The following is a 20,258-nucleotide window of genomic DNA, read 5'->3' on the forward strand; positions in this document are numbered from 1 at the left end:
TATGAAAAAAACTATTTCCTATAGACACATATGAGGATAAATTGCACAGAACCCAGTTTGCAAGGGCCACAGAACATTATCAATTCTGGACATCACAATATTTAAATATCAAAATCACTTTCAAGAAGAATTGTGTCAGAAAACAAACCTAAACACTTCCACTACCGTAGTACCCCTTTCTGTGCCCATTCTTTATGGCTGTATGTAGCAAACACAGAATTAGACATTACATTTTGATTTGCACCTTTATTCAAACCCTTGGCATAACTTTCATTGTAGAGCTGCACCTTGGAATTGCTCCCAACTTCATAATCCTTTATGAATCTCAGAAAGAAGCCTGTAATTTTAATTTAAAAGATAGCAAAAAATTTAAAACTTTAATTGTACAAAAATAGTTGAAGCTTCATTGATTGCATGCTTCAAAGCATATTAAAAAATACCTTTTAGGCCATAAAAGATTGTGGCACAGATTTGCCTTCTTTTTCTCCTAAATATATATTAACTGAAAAGAAAAATCACTCTTTGTTAAATTGGCCGTTGTCCATCTGGTATGAAAAGCTTTTATTCAGATACAGAACACTACACCCAGAATGCTATTTTGGTTTTAGAGCCAAACCAAAGCTGTTTCATTCCTTGGTCACCCGTGTTGGAAGTACCACAGTGCTTTCGTGGGGTTCAGTAAAAAACAACTCTTAAGGAGCCAGCCTCAGCTTTACATGACTAAGCACTGACCCATGAGGTCTGCACAAGCAAAACAGAGACTCCTCAGTACAGAATGCAGGCTATTATTCTCTACTCCCTTATCAATTAATTTTCTCAGTGATTTTACAGATAGCAGATACGTTTTGGACTCTGGATGTTGCATAGTCAATTTTTAATGGTGGAGGCAAGTTCACATGGTACATCTGCCTCTCCCTGCACTGTACTGACATCTGGGGTTTTCTGCCTCTTTTTTCTCAAAACACATCTCTCCAGCACAGAACTTCAGCACAGTCCTCTCCACTCCTTCAAAGTACTGCCAGATCCCCGCTTTGCTCGCTGATCCTGTTCTCAGTCCCTGCCCCTGCTCTGTCCCCTCTGGGCTTTCCTCTGACAGCTGAATTACCTGGGCTCCACCAGCAGCACTGAAAGCCCTGTGCTTACACAGCCTTTGTCAAAAGAACAGACTAATGGATATGTCTGTGCACAGACACTGAAATAACACAGAGACACTTAATTCTCATTCTACCACTGAACTATCAGGGAGCTGAGGAGACAAAGCACTTCAAGAGGAACAATTCACTGCAGACTATTGCAACATAACAAATAAAAGGTAGAAAGATAAGAAAATCTTAGCCAATCCTTAAAGAAGTGGAGGCTAAATGCCCTAAACTTATTACTTTGAGGTAAAGTATTTCCCAGTAAAATACAAACCACAAGGAAAAATGGCTCCCAGAATTACCAAAAGGGATTTATATAGTCTTTTCTATCTTCTCTAAAGCGTTCCTCATGAACTTTTTGGACAGTTATCTGTTATCTATTTCAAGAGGCAAATAAAAGGTACAGTGGTGTTTAAAGCACTGGTAAAATCTTTGATATTCTAATCACCACAAATATCACAAACAAAAGTGAAATGGAATGGACTTTTGATATTAATTTTCTTAAAATTACATTACAAGAAAAAACATGCACAAATAAAAACAGATTAAAAGTCTAAAAACTAGAAAAATAATGAATTTTAAAAAATATGTCAGAGTTTACAAACTTCACAGTCAAAGTTTTGTAATGATAAATATATTTCTGGAGTTCTAAGTCTTAATAGTAGGGCATATACCATTTGGATTAAATGTAGACTCAAAAAAAAGGAGGAGGTGAAAAGCTCCAACACATTCAAGATGCTAGGGAGCAAAAAGGGTTCATTTGTGAAAATAGAAGCAGATTAAATATCTAGAAATATTTTAATGAGTCACTTTCTACATGTGGAAGTGTTTCCATTAAATACTTATCTTTAACCACAAGCCAACTCTGCAATGTGTGCAACCTACTTCTGCTTGGTTATGAAAATAATTTTTTTATGCTTCTCAAACTATAATTTGTTGGGGGTGGGGAGTGGTATAAGATTCAAAGTTCATCTTCATGCTGTTTTAAAACCCTAACCTTCAAGCTAAGAGCTTGATCTATGGGAAACAGCTGCAGAAAAGTAAATCTGCCTTTGAAAGAGTCCAGAATGTATTTTTGTTAAGTATGTTTTGAAGTCATGGTAGGAAAATTAGTGAAAATTGTAAATCTGCTTGCAAATCTGGTCATGTCTAACTCAAAGATTAGGGAAAAAAATTCCAATTTAATAGTAGGACCATGACAAGCCTAGTTAAGCATGCTCTAGGACAGAGCAGATGGGCCCTTTGCTCACCTCCACGCGTTTTGGATTTATTGCATGCACCCAACACGTTTCATATTAGACACCCCTTGACTGTGTACTTGAGACAGCAGGGTTCAGTGTGCACTTCCTCTGCAGACCAATATATTATTCCAAATTGAGCTAAAGTGTTTCCGTTTCATGAGTGATATAAAGTTCAGATTTGAATTTTTAGGCAGCAGACTTGCGGCCATTCACCAGACTTTTTTCTTCATATTAAGAAAAGCCGAAGAAATTATTTTAAAAAATCAGTCTTACTTAAAATAATTTTGAGTTTTTGCTGGTTTTGCTTAATAAAATACATTTATATTATTGTAATAGCTTAAAAGAAGAATGGATGTGATCACCTTATGTTTAGTATTAACATACATCTAAATTATGACTCATGATTTTATCTGAAGAGGGCTGCTGAGATGGAAGATGTAAATTTAAATTATAAGACATTTTACTTAATTTCTCCCCAGAATAATAAAAAACATTCATAAAGCCGATGAAGAGAGGAACAGAAACATTACTAAATGTCTACTAGAAATGTTAAAAAGAAAAAACTGTGGGTTTTTTGTTACTTTGCTATACCCATTGATCTTGATTTACAAGTTACTGTAATTGCATGTTACTATAAGAAATATCCAGTTACCACACTTTCTTATACAGATTTGTGTGTACCACAGGAAATACTAGTGGTATTACAGGTACAGAAATTGATAGGACCTGACTTTTAAATTATAAGCAACATGTTGAATGTGATGTTTCAGCATTTTCAACATTCATATAAAGCAGTAACAGTACACCATTCCAGCAACTGGAAGGACAGACCTACAGAGTGGCTGAGTTCAGTGCTGGGGTGGGTGAGTCAGTGGTGGTCACAACCAATCCCCCCAGTCCTACCAATCACTGCATGCACATGGACCACCACCAGATGCAGGTCTTTTCAATATTCTACTTTCTAGATGTCTTGCATTCTGCCACTGCTTTTAATATAATGCCAGTAAGAGGACCTGCTTACTGAAATGAGGTTCTGGAATATAGCATGTACAAAAGCACAAGACAAATGAATCTTCTTTTTTTTGTTATTGCCAAGTTTCTTTTTTAACAGAGTTTTCATATTTTGTCTTTTAGTTGGCATCTTCAAGATAGCCCCTCTTAAAAGTTAGTGCAAAAAATCTGAACAGTAAAAAATACACTGGAACTATATATGTTTCCATATATTGTCTTTCACTCCAAGTCAAAATGATAAAGGCAGTCCTGCTACACAAAGAAAGCCAATAAAAGGGCCATTTTGAGAATACCCTCTAAGACTATTTAGAAGAGTAATTTTTTTACCAAGTAATTGAAAAGAAACACAAAGACTATGGAAATGCAGAAGAGATTAAAAAAACACCTGGCCTACAGAGCTCAAATCTGTAGCTCTTCAAAAGTACTAATAAGAAAGTGATTTACACATCATCTTCAAAAGAATGTTTAATATATCCTTTGTTTCCATCTAAACATGCTCATGATGTTACTCATTAAATAAACTAACTTTCTGATCCTTCTGATCTACCCTTCATATAGAATCTCTGAAAATACTTTAGTCACTATATAAATTCCACTAGGGAATAAAAAACACCCTTATGATCTGGTAACTCAATCAACTACAATCTACAGTATTTTGCAATAAAAATACTAAAGTTAGTCCCCTTCTTTTATTAAATACCTTCTGAATCTCTTGGCCAGCAATGCTCTATATGCTCAAAGTTTCCAGTCAGGAAGGATTAGATAAGAAGTTTACTTGATGCCCTGACTGCTATTGCACAAAAATAGATTATAATAACCTTTCTAGGAATGTTCAACTGCCACTTAAACTTCACTTTCATTGTCCTTCTTTCCTTCTAGGCTTCTACTTCATGCCCTTACAAAAAAGGGAGGCACGTCCAGACCACTATGCCAAAGGATCTCACATCTTAACACCTGATCTTTCCATGTCTGAACATTCTTCAGAGCACAGTTAGTCCAGTACTTCCACACAACACTTCCCTGCAGAAGGATTCGATGAGATAACTAAGAACAAGGAATGGCACATGGGTTTTATGATGGCTTATAAAGGAATTGTTTTTAGTATATATACTGTGAAAGGTAATGTTCCAAAGACTGTTCTGCCCATAAAGATGGGAGTGTGACAAGTCATCCTAGGGACATTCCATGGAACATGCCTTCCAAGTCACAATCACATAAGCAGGGAGCTCTGCAAGTGCTCTGAGTCTTCAAAGATGATGTATGTCAAGCCAAGACAGTAAACAGGCCAACATGATGTTGTCAGAAACCTTGTTATTGTTTTTAGTGTAATCTATAACTAAATTTATTTTAACAAAAATGAAAACCAAGAGAAACAGAAGCCAAAAGAAAAAGCAACAGATTTTGTGTCAACAAACCTTAGCAACAGCTCTCGCTTCATTTCTTTCAATGGATAAACCTTAGCACATGAGCTCAGCTGCTCCAGCAAATTAACTCAATTTAATTTTCTTTTCTTAATCCTCTACGCTTGAGACATTGAGACTCATTCTTGGAGTAAGACAGCTGTGTTCATTATGATCTCAGTATAATCCCACTACTAGCAACCAGCATGCTTGAATGTAGACATAGTAGCAGAAGGAGAGAAGTGTCATGTGTAAAACTGGTGACTAATAAAATATCCACAGATTGGCACAATGATTGAAACCTCAAGGACCATGGCACCAGAAAACTTTAGGACGTTCATTCACATCCTACATGATACAGGTGCCACTTGATAAGCCAAGCTGAAGAACAGAAATTTATTTGTTGAACGTAAGAGATGCTCAGAAAAACTGCATTAAGAAAACAAAAAGAATCTAGAAATACAAGGATGGAACAGATACAGCACAACTTCTGGCAAGATCGAGGGAAATTCTACTTATGGCCTGAAGTTTAACTGGAACTAGTAACTCTGACTGCACAACAGACAGAAAAAGTGAAAAAAAGACTATTTCTTTCTTAGTTGTAAAGGGAAACAAATATTAAGGGAAAAAGTTCCCCTAAATACTTTGGAAGTAGGCAGAGTAGGAGGAATTTACTATATGCTCCATACAGATTTCATGTTTTTCTAAACAAGAAAAGTCCTAACTGTAAGGAAGGTATGGTAACTTATTTAACATAAGCGTAATTTTCTCTATTTTCAACAAACAGTTCAACTTTTTAGTCCTTGAAAATTACCAAGCATCAAGTAGATGTCTCCTTGGTGAAGTGGCACTGCCCAGCCAGGTGTTTCTATGTCCCATGCCACCTTCAAGCCCACGTGCCAAACAGCTGGGTCTCTTCCCTCCAGTTCCTGTTCGCTGCTTTCTTGTACAGATGAATCTTGAGAGAGAGAGAAAGAGACCACAAGAATGAGGGAACAGGTAAGAATCATAAATACAAAATCTGGCTTAGACTTAAAGACATCCCATGCTGGTACAATCTGAATAGGCTTAAAGATTCTATAGTATCCAATTGCTATAATCATCATCTCCAAATTCAAAAGTATGCAACAGGTAAAAGAAAAATAAAAGCCATATGAGATCAAGAATTGTTTTGCAACCAACTTTACCAAGATGAAAACTTTAAGTTAACTACCAAGTGAAGGCTAAGCAAGTCAAGGCTTGTAATGGACTTAAGGTTTTCTGAAACTCTTAAGCACATGCAAGGGGAGTTTTAGTTAAGCATCATTAATTTTTTTTCATTACTAAAACTACAAGCATGGAAGAAAAAAAATAAAAAAAATGCAGCAACACTGATATAACAACAGATAACTTCTGAAACAATTTCAAGTTATAAACTGCCAAAGCATTTTAGGAAGAATTTCATTTGTTTATGTACTTGCAATTTCACCAAATCATAAACTGAGGCAAAGGTGAAATAATGGTTACAAAATACAGTCTAGACCAACAAAGCAAATCTTGGAATCATCTCTGTCATTCTTTTCTCAAAATTACTAGTCAAACATGCTAGATAACATGTGCAAGAGCCAATGAAGCTTCAATACATTTGTCACAACACTTTTCTTATCATTATGCAACATGAACATGTTGAGCTTGGGGAAAAAATAATCCACTGCATAGAAATAGTATTTAGAGCTTAATCCCTCAGAACTATTTTCATAAGCTTACTTCACTGCAGTATAAATTGAAAGATACAGTCAGCATTTATAACAAGGTATTTGGGAGCTATGGTGTAACAGTTTTACAGCTAAAGTAACAGTGCATTTTGACAGAAGAGGGATGAAGTTTTAATAAATAGCTGGCACAGAACAGCAGTGAACAGTTAGAAATTAACTATGCACCATGCCCAACTCTTAGAACTTAGCAACTGTGTCCATTTCACTGTCCACTTGAAATGTGCTTTCATGTAACAATTTTTAAAACCTTTGTCTTAAGTAAATTCTAGAAGAAAAACATTAAAGATGTATAGCTCTTATTATAAGAGGCACGCACAAAGTGTGACCACGAGCTCACATTTCTAAAATATTCATGTCATTCACCTCACATGGTTACTGCAGGTTGTTTAGCTGGGGGCAGCCTTTAGAAAATTAAGACAATTTATTAACTATTATATCAACAAAGTATTATCTAAATTCAGGAAGCAGAGAGACAAAGCCTATTAAAGAGCCAATCTAAATGTTCTTAAGTGAAAATTCTTACAGTCCCCAAGTTCCCTCCCTTCACTGCTGCAGGGCTCATCCAACTGAAGCTCTGGCTCACAGGAGCAGCTCTAGGCCCTTCCATCAAGGAGCACAAAAATGAGAAAACAAGAGCTAGCAAATACTCAGAAAAATCAATACTAAACTCTTCAAGGGGCTTTCATATTTTCTATCCTGTTCAGATAAATCGTAACTTAATTTAAGAAAAATGTTTTCTGAAAACTGCAAATAGGATGGCTTTCAAGGCATTTTTAATGCAATACATCATGGATATTATAAAAAGAAGTAACCTTTCTGGGTTAACTCTCTCTGTTATGCTGCCTTCCCATTCACTTTGGCAGCAGCACTGTTCACAATATGGCACCAATAAAATATAGAACTACAATCAGAGACAGCAATTTCAATCAAAGTTTCCTGGGGTCTCCTCATAAATCCAGCACCTTTGGAATGTGCTCGTTAAAATGACTTATTTTTTGCAGTTTGATAAATTTTTTATTACTTAAGTACTGAGTTCAAATACAGCTCACGGCCTCCTTTTCTCTGTATTCTCAATTATTGCACCTTATAATTATCAGCAGCAATTGAAACTGATTGCTCCTACCATGTTATTTTGGTAACAAATGGAAGCAAGCTGCTACTTGCTTTTAAATGCAAGCTACCCTGAAACTGAGAGCAAGGGAAAAAGAGACACCTTAACATTTGTGGCATATCCAGGCAAACTTTTACATAAAACTAAGTTTTTATTAAATTCTCTAAGACACCTCAAGAATGATTGGATGCTGTATATTTATTGATATAATTAGAGTTGCCATTTAAGTGAAAACATTTGGATGCATCTAAATCATAAGTATTTGAGACTAAGTCATGTGCATAAATCATGGATCACATTCCCATCACCTTAAGAACACAAATATATTTTGTAGTGAGCCATACAGAAATGGTCAAGTATACAAGTATTTAAGGGAAGTATAACAAAACTATGTGCAGATTTGAATTCTGGTCAGCAGATTTACAGACTTGAGCCTGCAAGAAACCTTTATGCTGGAATCCCAAATAAAATGGTGCAATGAAGTAAAATCTTACCACAACATAACAATACCTCATCAAACCTGTAATTATGGTAGAGCCATGAAAGAGAGAATGTAGCTGCAGAAAATTGGCCACAGCATTATGCTTTTAATGAGACAGCTCAAATTTCAGAGATGTTCCAGCAGTAAGATCTGATCTTATCAGGTTTGGGTCAGGGTTAGGTTCAGAACAATATGAAACTTGTTTTCCTGGAACTACTTTGGTTATTGTTCCAGAGCACAGAAAGTAAAAGTAGCTTTGAAAGGTTTCTTTGCTATTTGGCTCCAAAATCTTCCAGAGTCTGAGACTTTTTGATGCTCTGAAACCTAAATGATCTCTATTCAAGTCAAACTGTAACGCCAAATTACATCCTAAATGTAACCTTACATACCATTTCTTAAGAAAATAGAATCACTGCCAACACATTGCTAAGAACAAGGACTGTAAGCATTTACTTCAACATTAAATCCAACTGACCATTGTTACACTATTTTTTACAGATTGATTGATTTTTTTTCCAGAATGCACATATTCCTCAATTAAAAAAAATACACTCAATTAAAAAAAAACACTCATAAATTATGAGTGTCTTTCAATAGCAATTTATTTGTGTTACATGCAAGAAGTGAAAGAAGCAGAGCATACTTTGCTTCTTAGCAGCTGATGAGAAGTAAGTATCTACCCAAAGTTATTTCCTCTACCTCATTACTGAAAAATCATAGTATAAGAGGTTAAATTCTATTAACATTTACATTTTTCTTGCAACTGACATTCACAAAACCAAAAAAACCATAAGATTTTGCCAACAATGTTCTTATCAATTCATTTTTGGAATGCTGTATACACATTAATCAGGAACAAAAGCATGAAAATAAGAACAAACAGTATTCTGCCATCCCTTAATTTCTGAAGGAGAGGCTGTATTTTCTCAGTGAGAAGATGTTTAAAAGAGACCCCACAACCCACAACAGTCTATTCAAGTGATGATTTCTTTTTAGACAACAGAGATTCTAATCTATTATTGTGAAATTTAGTGAGTCACTAAAAATTTGTGACTTTCAGAACATAAATCAAACTGGCCAGACTCTACAAGTTAGAGCAGTGACCATTTCATACACTTACCCATTTCTTCAAAAGTAAGGTAACATTTTCTACATACCATTTCTGTTACTTCAACAAGTAATATTTCTGTTATATTATTGACATTAGAAATTATTCCAATCCTGCAAAAAAAGCATCTACTCCATGACTTTTATCCATTAAGCAGTACATAAAGAGGATTATTGTCAAAGTTAGATTGACTTCAATGCTGAACAACTTTTGTAGTTTCAGGATTGTTTTTAATATGGTGGGGAAACATACATCTGTAGTGCATCTTAATAATTTTTATTCCAAATTAAATGAAATAGCCATCTTTAGACTACCTGCCAGGATGTTGCTTCTAGCTTCACAGAGTAAAAACATACAAGCAGCATTTCACAAAAGAAACAAGCACAAAAGGTCCTTGAAGATTAGTCATCACTGCAACTAACAGTAAGTTTGTTAAACCTTTTAACATTACCTTGTCAGCAGACAGAGCCAGTCTGTAGAAGTTCAAGAGTTAAACAGCAAGTAGCCCTTACAGCAAGAAAACAAACTGGATATCGTATAGAATCTAGAGAAAACTACTTACCTAATCTCTTCCTCTGTGGGAAATCTAGGTAGAGAAGATGATCACACTTCAATTGTTTACATTTTTTGCATCTTCTGTAAATTTGTAACTGAAACAGGTCCCTACTTCAAAGAACATCTTTAGAACCAACTAGTGCTCTGGTAAGTAATAAAACTTCCTACAAAACTTACATTGACCTGATGGAAATCTAGTCATTAGGAACTTTTCATGGATAAAATCCAATTTTTGAAAATGCCCTTATTCTACTGAATTGCAATTCACTTTTATAACTGCAGCAGGAAGTAAATATACATTATCAGCTTACTATACTAAAATCCTGAACTATTTTACCTTCATGCTCTCAGGTGATAGGATACTTGTAAGCTAATGTGTTATTAAAAATGCTAAATTGATCAAAATTTGAAATTCTTGTTCCTTGATAAATTCTGAAATTAAATTAATTCCAAATACTGTTAGTGGCAGTATAATTGAACATACATTCTGTAACCTATTTAATTCTGCATATGCACCCTGACTACCACTCATGCACTTTCATGCAGCATACACACTAAAAGGAAACCTCTCAAATTTTTATTCTCATCACTTGACAACCTACTCTTAACCTAATGTAATGTAAGTAAAAGCATCAAGCTAAATGTTTACTTTGTTTTGTTGATAGAATTGTACTTCATTTGAAGTTGCTTTGAAAGAGTTTTACACTGGAAACAAGAAAATAAACACTGATACCAATTAGAATATCAGCTTGTTCCAATATCTTTATGTTGATGTCTAAATTTCTTTTCTGGCATATTGAAATCTGCTTCTACTCCAATTAACACTGATCAAAGTTTCAAACATGAAATTTTCATTATGGCATCAAACAATGAACAAATGAACAAGAAAACAAGTTGTTTCAATTACAGTAGTATCTGTTTTAATGCTATTTAATCCAGTAAGTAGGTACAAAACAAATACTGCTATAAAGATGTAAATGAAAGTACAAAGAAAACCATATAACCTGAGTTGTGCATCTCTAAACAGTCTGACAGAGCTGCCAGAGCTCAGTAAGACTGCTTGACTCCAAGGGCTGCTGCTGCTCAAAATCTGACAACCTGGGGACTGTGCATCTGCAGCAGGGCAGGTCAGTACCAGCCATGCATCTCTGGAAGCCCCAGCTCCCACATGCCAAGGCTGCCACAGACCCTCAGTGTCCACTGGGGATTTGAGGAATTGAGAGCTGACACAACAACACACAGAAAAAAGAATCAAGCCAGTTCCAACAAAAATCAACATGCTTGATTTGTGTTTGCATTTCCCACTGAAGCAGTGTTTTCTCCCAGAAAATTACTAATCCAGCTCAGCTATATCTTCTAAGGAAAAATAGCTCCAACAAAAAAATTCTGACCACAATGACTCACTTTATTATGTATTCTGTAGTGATTCTGTGACAGTCTTTTTACACTACACTGAGAATTCAAGGCTAATTCAATATTAAATGAATAAGTGAAGTGCTAATAAAAGACGTTGACATAAAAACTAAACATATTTATGGAAAATAAAAAGTCCAGACATGATTCCACAAAGATATAACAATATTCTTCAAAAAGATGTTGAGATCCTCATGTTTCACAGTTATGGAGACCGGGTTATATAGGAAATATCGAAAGTCTTTGCAGATACCACCAAAACATTGACATTATATAGAACTGGAAAGAATAATATTATAAACATTGCTGAGCTTATAACCAGCAGCATTGGAAGGCTGTTAACAGAAAATCAGAAGAGCAAAATTTATTCTCTAAAATCAAATCCTCTTGGATGCACTGGGTACAAAACTTTAACACAAAGAGGTATTTACCTACACTTCAGTTACAAAACTAGTTACAAAACCATACTCCTAAGTAATAAACAGGATCCATTTCCCCCAGTTCATGAATAGGCAGGTCATTGCTTTAGGGTTACACAATGACAACCCTGACACAGATGGGAGTGAACTGCTGGCACACAGAGCTGGACTGCAGGACACCTCTCCACGCTGCTCCATTGCCAGGGCAGGCACCTGAAACTCCCTCTAAAGCTCAAGAACTTGACCTGAGCAAGTCAAAATCAGAAAAATTTCAAGTAGTGACTTTAAATTTTTTTTAATGATAGAACGATCAATTGATTTACTAGAAAGATCTTGTTTTCTTTGTTTTCCTATTTCTAAACTTTTCAGAAAAAATACAAACTTTTAATTTAAGCGTATTTATGAAAAAAAACCTTGTATTTGGCAAAAAAATTAATTATGCATAGATACCAAAATAACTTTTACCTAAAAATATAAAATATTTCTATCTACCCGCATCAATCAAATCTTCTACAGAATTTTCAGTGGTTTTAAAACACCATAATTTTTACCTATTTAACTCACTGAATAAAAGAAAGAAAATCAACTAACAAGTTATGAATAAACATAGCAGCTTTCATTTTTGTTAATTTATAGCTGAAGTTAAAGGGACTCATTTTTTCCCCCTCCATAACCAAACTTTATGTTAAAGCGAAAAGTTTTAAGCATACTACAATAAATCCTCATACACAGTATTATTATAGTACTATGTTTAGGTTTCTTTAACTTAAAATCCTACTGAAAAAATATTTCTCTACAGTACTAATGGAAAAAAACCCCAACACATCTACTTAACACCACTGACTAATAGGACAGAAAGAAGTTAATGAAGAAAATTACACTTTTGCCAGTCAGGAAATCTCTTCTACTGAATTTGATAGGCCAGTTGATGTTTTATATCCAGGAAAATGTAAATAATATGACTTCAGTTGTACATTAAGTACCAAAGTGACACTGAGTTTCAAAACTAATAACAAAACCAATAAGAGAATGCACATGGGAATATAAACTGTTATTTTTATATCATAATCTTTAGCCAAAACCTCCTGAAGTCAATGCAAATTCTTCCCCTGTTCTAAAGCAAACATCACAGGATTTTTGGAAGAAAAAATCCATTGCTAATGATGAAACATAACAGAACATTTGCAAGTTCAAATCAAGTTTCTAAATTCTCATCTTATGTTTGCAAAACTAAGAGTCATTAAAAAAATATTCAATCCTTTGTTCAAGCATTGTTAGAAAAAAAAACAAAAATTCTTCATGTTCGCTCTTAAACAACAATAAAAATGGGGCAGGTACTTTAAATTAAAAATGAAATATTTAATGATGCTTCAACTGCACTTTTACCACCACCACCCCTAAAATGCTGTATGCAATTCATTTTAAAACAGGCAAGAGCCTGCAAAGCCTGTCAGACAAGAGTTGTTTTAATGCAAAGTGTCCACTCTTCCCAGCTAGAGAAATGTTGGCAAGTCCTCCATAAAAAACACATTAACACTACTGCATGCCTAGACAAAATGCATATATTTCTAAGTAAATACAGTAATACTTCTATCCAAAACCAACTGAAAATGATCTTTCCAAAGAAAGAAGAGTAGTAAGATCAGCATAAAGCAAAGCAAGTCCATATATGACAAATAACACTATAAAAGTAGTGAACCCAACCACAGTGAAACATTTTACAGAATAGAAAACATGCACATGCATTAACCTGAGAAAGGTATTTGACAGATTTTGATTTCCTGGCTATTAGTCAGGGAATTAATTATACCAATGTTTAAATCTAGTTAGAGAACAACTGCTAAGCCAGCTGCACTAAACACAGGTATTTTGTACAGGTTTTGGTGGAAATAAAGACAAAACTTCAATACAAAAGGTGCATTCAGAAGCACGTGACAAGTCTAGACCAGCACGCAGGTGTGCTTATGAACATGCACACAAGGGAACACAGGAGAGCTTCAGGGATTTCAGGGACTTCTGTGACTGGCCAAGTCCCACCACTCACCTTCACAGCTGTAACTGTACACAGCCACTGCTGACCTCTCCACCAGGTTCTCGTCATGGTGCCAGCTCACTGCCATGTTCCCCATTCCAAAGTAAGGTTCTTGTTTCAAGTACAGCATTTCCAGTGGATCCATATAATTTAATAAAGTCAAATTATATGATGTTCTGTTCTTTAGACTTCTGTCATCCTCAGGTACACAAACACTGCTTTGATCTTTTGAAACAGACACTTGCTCTGTAAGAGAAGTAGCAAAACTTTGCTTCCTTTCTATTACAGTAGTATCGTTAATTTCTTTGTTTTCAAACAAATTTTGTCCTTGTAATGCCTTGACTGTTTCAATATGCAAGTAGTCATTAAGTCTCATTAATGCTTTACAAGCATCATGTATTTGAGGACTGCAATATTTTACATCATAACTTTCTGTAGGCCAAGGAACTGTAAATAATCTTGTGTTCAAGTACTTATAAGTGCATCCTGGGTTTCCAATTAATATACGAGACACTGGAGTAAGAAAGTCTTTTCCTTTGATCCTTACAAGATCTTGAAAGAAACAGTTGTGTTCTCGCAAGGCCAGAAAGCTTTCTTGTACCATTTGATGGAGCTCTTCAGGGACAGTATCGGATTTCCTGAAAATCAGCTTGGAATACTTGGTCTTCCACTAAAGGAGAAAAAAAACCCAAACAACGAAAAGAGGAAAATAATTATTCTTTTTACAGGAGTCACGAAATTTCAAGACAAGGCAAAGCTGTCAAGTTAACAGGAATGTGGTGAAGGTATGGATGTCAGCACTTGTTACTTTTCATATTTCAGTATATTGCACAAGCTATTGATATGTACCAATGGCTTAAACCAGAACAAATCTCCAAATAAATAAATACGAAGACTCTAGAACAATTCAGCAGAACATACAGCTCATCTGATGAATCACTAGACAATGCCACCTTTGAGTATATAAACAAGAGAATAGCAAGCAGTAAAAAGCAATCCCTCTTTTTGCAATAGTTGCAAAGACCCTTCAGTTTCATTCTGATGTACAGAAATCTAGAGATCTACATGAGACACACAAATAGCTTTATCTAACAATACTTTTCAGGGCAAAAATAAACGTACATTTTGAAAAATGCACTGCTAACATTCCAGTGCTATCTCTCATTTTAAATAAAAGCTCTCTTTTGATAATAGAAAATGTCCAAACTTATTTTCTTCCCCAGCTCCCTACCTGCAGTGTCCTTTTCCCTCATATCCTCTTGTGACCACACCTGCTCTGGTATCAGCTGGAGTTCAGAATCCAGCAGTGTGTGGAAGCAGCAAGGTATAACACTGCTAATCAGCAGCTTCTTGCTTTGTATGCACAATACTGCTTCCCACTCCGGGAAGGCTTGGATAATTTTATTTTGTTAATCTGGTTTTCTGAGGAAGTGAGTATCACATAATCACACCTTTTATTGGTTGCCTGTAAATCTGCTTTAACTACTGCTGAGTTTGGCAAACTAGACAAAGGCGAGGGAATAAGTTCTTTTAAAGAGTGGGTTCTTACGTATTTCATTAAAATTAATAGATAAATAAAAGAAACAGATGCACACTAGTGCCCTAGTAAGGGAGGAGCTGTAATGTGAGTGTATCAGGCATCAATTAGCATTTGTGGAGCTCCTAAAGACTCACCACACCTATTTCCTTTTGTCCAGAGAGGTACTGATGGTGGTGTGGGGAGACATATTAAGGTAGACTGAAATCTGAAGGCATTAGGCAATGGGGAAAGAGCACATGGATGCACAAAACTGATATGCCAAAACCTTTATTATTAGTCTAATAGCTTATGTTCAAAGTGCTCTTAAAAAGACAAATAAAAGTCACCGGCACTGACCTACAATCCATCTGTGAGCTCCTTCTGGTACAACTCAAACCCACTTTACCAGTACTATCTACTTCCAAGTCTCATATGAACCTGCCTTTCAGGAAATTAATTTTAAAATCCAAAGAATGTGCCCTTAAAAAATACAGACCAGACAGTAAGTATTCACATTTTCCACTGCATGAAAACAGACTTTTGCATCATAATGCACTGTTATCCTGTAACACCGAAGAGCTGGCTTTATAGGTTCATTTGTTTCTACTAAAAAGAAGAACATAAAAGGAAGCCTATTTTAAAAATAATGATTACATATAATAAATCTTGGTTTATCTATAAACCTTGCCACTATTCCTTGTAAATTTTTACAGTGGAGCTAACTCCTTTTCTCTATACACTCTTATGGTTCTAAAAAACCAGCTTCCTAGAGAGAGGAAAATAAATCCCTGTTACAGTATCTACAGATAATAATTTCTGACAATTGCATTTACATGCTTAGCTTCAAACACCAAAGCTTGAAAACAGTCCCAGATCTGCGTGAAGGTCCCTCTACAACCCTAGAACACAGGATCACAGCTTTCATTCAAAGAAGTGAATCCAACCTTGATAAACTATATTCACCTGAGCTTGACAAAAGCCTGAAAGGATTCCTTCAGAGGTCCTGAACTGCCCCTTTTGTTTCTATCAGTGCTGTGTATCTCCAGCCTTTGAATAGTACCGTGAAAGAAGTCCTTAAAAACAACAACTAATGAAAGCAGTAACTGTAAATTTAGGACTTGGAGCTATAGGCTACAGTCAGATGTGAAGGTATGGGCTGATGGGAATCATAAATATTCTTTCATAATGTTACTTAAGAATGCTAGAATATTATATGTTGTGACATATAAAGATTATTACTTCATTATTTCTTTCATTATGCAAATGCCCTGTATGAAAGAAAGAGCACTAACCGTTCTATGGCAGTACCCCAGTATTTCTGTAAATAATTCTGTATACTGGACATACTCATACCACATTACATATGCTATTATGTTGTATTTAAACAGTCACGAATATTATATATATTTTAAACCATTTATATGAAAATATAAATACACTGAATTTCTGACATTAATCACGCACACAAAATTCCAAACAATCATTAGGAACAGAAGGAGGGAAATAACAATATGAAGTAAAGCAATTAAATCCCTGAAAACATGAACTACAAAGGAAGAACACAGATTTTACAAAGGAAACAACACTGTATTCCCCTCCTGAGCTGCAGAGGTAATGCCTTGCACATTTTGCTGCCAGCCAAGTCAGAGGCCTGTTACCTTTGGGTTGTGCTTTAAGATCACATGCTTAAGAACTATTTTATCATTAAGGTATCTCAAAAGAAATCAGGAAGTGGAAACACATTTCCGACACATCACATGAAAACAGCCTGGTCTTCTTTAAATCCCCAGCCAGTGCCTGTGCCGTGCCATCCATAAGGAAAGAATTACAGGATCAGAACACGGGGTGACTGCTGGGTTCACACTGGACACCTTGTTGTTTTGGGGGGTGGGGCAGGGCAGCAATCATGTACTCTGCCTTGTAACTCTGACAGCCAGTATCAAAGGTCAACTCACTGATCACTCTGAAAGAAGTGGCAGCATTACAGACAACTCAGTACAGAAAAAAACCCCAACCACATTTGATGTTCAAATCTTTTTTGTCTATTACACACAAGATTTTAAATATGCTTTCACTTTTGATGGTGATGCTCAACACAGAGAATCACCCTATGGACCTGAGTGACAGAATAAAGTTAGGAATCAGTAACAAGGACCCTTGATAAGCAAACTGCCATGTGAATCCTGAAATTATAGTCTGAACTTCAAATATTTGTGAACTACCTTGTTGCAGCCCTTTTCTTGTTCCGTACTGGCTTTAAACATTACATTGTTTCAGCTTATGGCTTGGGGCCCATTTCCAAAATCCTTTATCAGGAAAAACACATTGAAAGAGGATGTCAGTGGAAGTCTTGCTTGTGATGGAATTTCTTACTTCTGTTCAGGCTGTACACTTCCATACCTGACAGGATAAGACAGTTTTTTTTAGCTGCATCCTACCTAACTTTTCCAACATGTTCAAAGAATACTGTTTCATAAGAGGTAGATCCTTCAAGGAGTAGGGCAGGTCTGTCCAGGAAAGACAGACTATAAAACTAAACTGTATATGATATTTTACTTTGCCAATTTGTTGTCTTCAAGCTCTCACCCTTCTTTTCCTCCCCAGCTGTAGTGCATTTAAGCACCGTGGAACTTGCAATTTCTACAGCTGTGATTCCACGAACATTTCATAACCACCACAGACTTCAAAAGGTGTTTGTGATGTTTATGATTAGCCTATATACTTAAAAATACCTAACATGCACACATACACTATATAAAAAGTATAATTCTATATTTACAAAAAGAATGTATTGAAAAATTATTAAGGACTGAACAGGTGTGATTTTACTGCTTATCTCATTCCCATTGTCTTCTGTATTTATGGCTTACTGACCCTGACCAAATGAGATGTGTCCTGGCTTGTAAGATGCCACCTTCTCTTTTCACATCAGCTCCAGGAGAAGCTGAATTTACAAAGATGTGAAAAAAAAAGAGATGCTGGGCACAGCAGCTCTTGGCAGCAACAGAGGCAGAAGAGAGCAAACAGGAGGGGATGTAGCAGGACTAGAAAGGAGAAAAGTCAGCTTCTTAAAAGTGAGCCCGCTTCTTAAAAGGTGGAAGAGTTTCTTCATGAGCATTAAGACTGAAAAGAACGTGTCTGGGTTCTTGTGTAAAGAAAGAAGAAATAATAAAATCCATCTGTATTGCCCTTATAAATTCTCCCAGCTCTTCTACACTTGCACATCTTTGAGCCATATATTAAACCAAGGCAGGCACCACTCCTGTGTTGTGTAATGTGAGCATGGTCACTGGAGCTCTTCGAACAGCCAGGTTATTCCTTATGCTTTTTCTCTTACCATGATCCAATTTGATCTGATTGAATCCACCCTGAGTTCTGTAGTTGATCTAGAAAGATCCAAGACAGATGCAGAAAATTCTATTTATTCCTTATATTCTTGCTTACACTCACTTGGTTCACTGCTCACGTGGCTACTAGGCTTGACCTTACTTCTGTTTGGTTTCACTTGAGGCATTCCAGTTTCCATGGTTTGTTTTGCAAGCAAAGCATTAACAATTACTTGTTGTTGGAAAGTAGAACTAAGCCCCTCGAACTTTAAGTTTCTATGTTAATATTTCCCCTATTTTTCCAAACAGGAACTATACAGTTCTCTTCATCAGTCAGAAAAAATAAATTAAAATATTGGTGACAAGTACTTTGCTTTAGCAAAGCATGAAAAACTGTGATTAACTGTTACACATTACTTGTAGTGAGGGCACACACATAAAAATAAAGTTCAACAAGTTCTCATTTGTGAGCATCCCAGTTCTAGAGATCTTATTTCAATCACCTGGAAGTGCATTATCAGCTATCAGGATACTTTTTTTTCATATCAGGTTTCACAGTGTCTCTTTGAAGGAAGATTTGTTTGTTGTTCAGTGCAAATAGCCATTTTAGTTTAAAATTATTTGAAAGAAATACGTTACCAGCTGGTGGAAATCGGCATCAGCTGGTGTCAGGTATGGAAGTCTATTCTCCCCAAGTTCTTCAAGAAGTTTTTTCTTCTGGTTTGGAGGAACAAAATTGAAACAGAAAATTAAAGTTAAAAACCAAGATATAATCAGAGAAGTATAAAATTAGTTGTATTTAAATGGCAAAACCAGGTGCAATTATTTCTCTTACTACCTTCAGTTCTGGAAAATTAAATAAGTAAAACAAAAAGAACAAAAAAAATCAGGGAACTTTTCTGTTTACAAAGCAGTAGTTCAGTTTAGGCAGTTTTAGAGCTCATGAGTGTTTTTACTCCCAAGTTCTTTTTTACGTATCAGTTCTTGTTACACTGATAAAAATTCATCTCAGCCTTATGTTCTTCAGACCTATGCTACTTTATAACTACACATTCATTTCTTGTTTCCTTTCCATTTTCTTTTTTACTTCAATTTGTGCAGCCAATGGATACAAAGCTCATATTTCATCAAATGGCTCAATAACCCACTTCATTAAAACAACAAGCCCCAGTACTGGGGGTACTCCAAAATATTTCCTGAAATAGTTTATGAAATAAAAGGAAAGTACAATCTACTGTAGCCCAAAGCCCCCACAGCCTGACAATATTTAAAATGTCATCCTCAAGACGTGCCACCCCAGAGACAGCCATAAATCCAGTTTGATGCTGAGAGTGCACAAAGAACCTGTAAAAACAGGTTTCCTCTGTCCCCTTGTTCTCTTAACTCCATTTTTACTTCTGGTTTAGACTGAAAGCATCTCCACCAATATTTGGTCAATGTGACTAATAAATTGCTAAGATAAAATCCTGATGTCTCTCCAAATTGTATTTTTCAGGTTTTTCTTGATCAAAATGGATTTTTTGTGGCACTATACAATTAATTGTGTTGATGATTTGCCAAGTGCAAGAGATGTGTGAAACATGCCATCAGAATTTTTGGAATCAAACAATCCTGATCCATGACAGATACATTCACACTGATCTACTCACAGAATAACTCAACACTAACTCAATGTAAGTACAGCTTAACCACAGTGTAAAAATTATTACAGTGGAAGTTCTGGCCTAGAAAATTAATAAACTCCTTCCT

General features: G+C 35.7%; 1 protein-coding gene across 3 annotated transcripts in view; it reads right to left on the reverse strand.

The window, feature by feature from the left end:
* FTO (FTO alpha-ketoglutarate dependent dioxygenase) overlaps positions 1-20,258 on the reverse strand; it is a 227,421-nt gene that overhangs the window by 169,072 nt on the left and 38,091 nt on the right. For all 3 annotated transcript variants that reach the window (XM_039721230.1, XM_039721229.1, XM_039721232.1), the window contains exons 2-4: positions 19,149-19,226; positions 13,677-14,334; positions 5,606-5,749 (exon numbers count right to left, since the gene is read on the reverse strand). In XM_039721230.1, the coding sequence (XP_039577164.1) occupies positions 5,606-5,749; positions 13,677-14,334; positions 19,149-19,226 (880 nt within the window). The remainder of the gene's footprint in view (positions 1-5,605; positions 5,750-13,676; positions 14,335-19,148; positions 19,227-20,258) is intronic.

This window comes from Passer montanus, unplaced genomic scaffold (assembly GCF_014805655.1).
Source record: "Passer montanus isolate IOZ18808 unplaced genomic scaffold, ASM1480565v1 scaffold45, whole genome shotgun sequence".
NCBI classification, from domain to species: domain Eukaryota; kingdom Metazoa; phylum Chordata; class Aves; order Passeriformes; family Passeridae; genus Passer; species Passer montanus.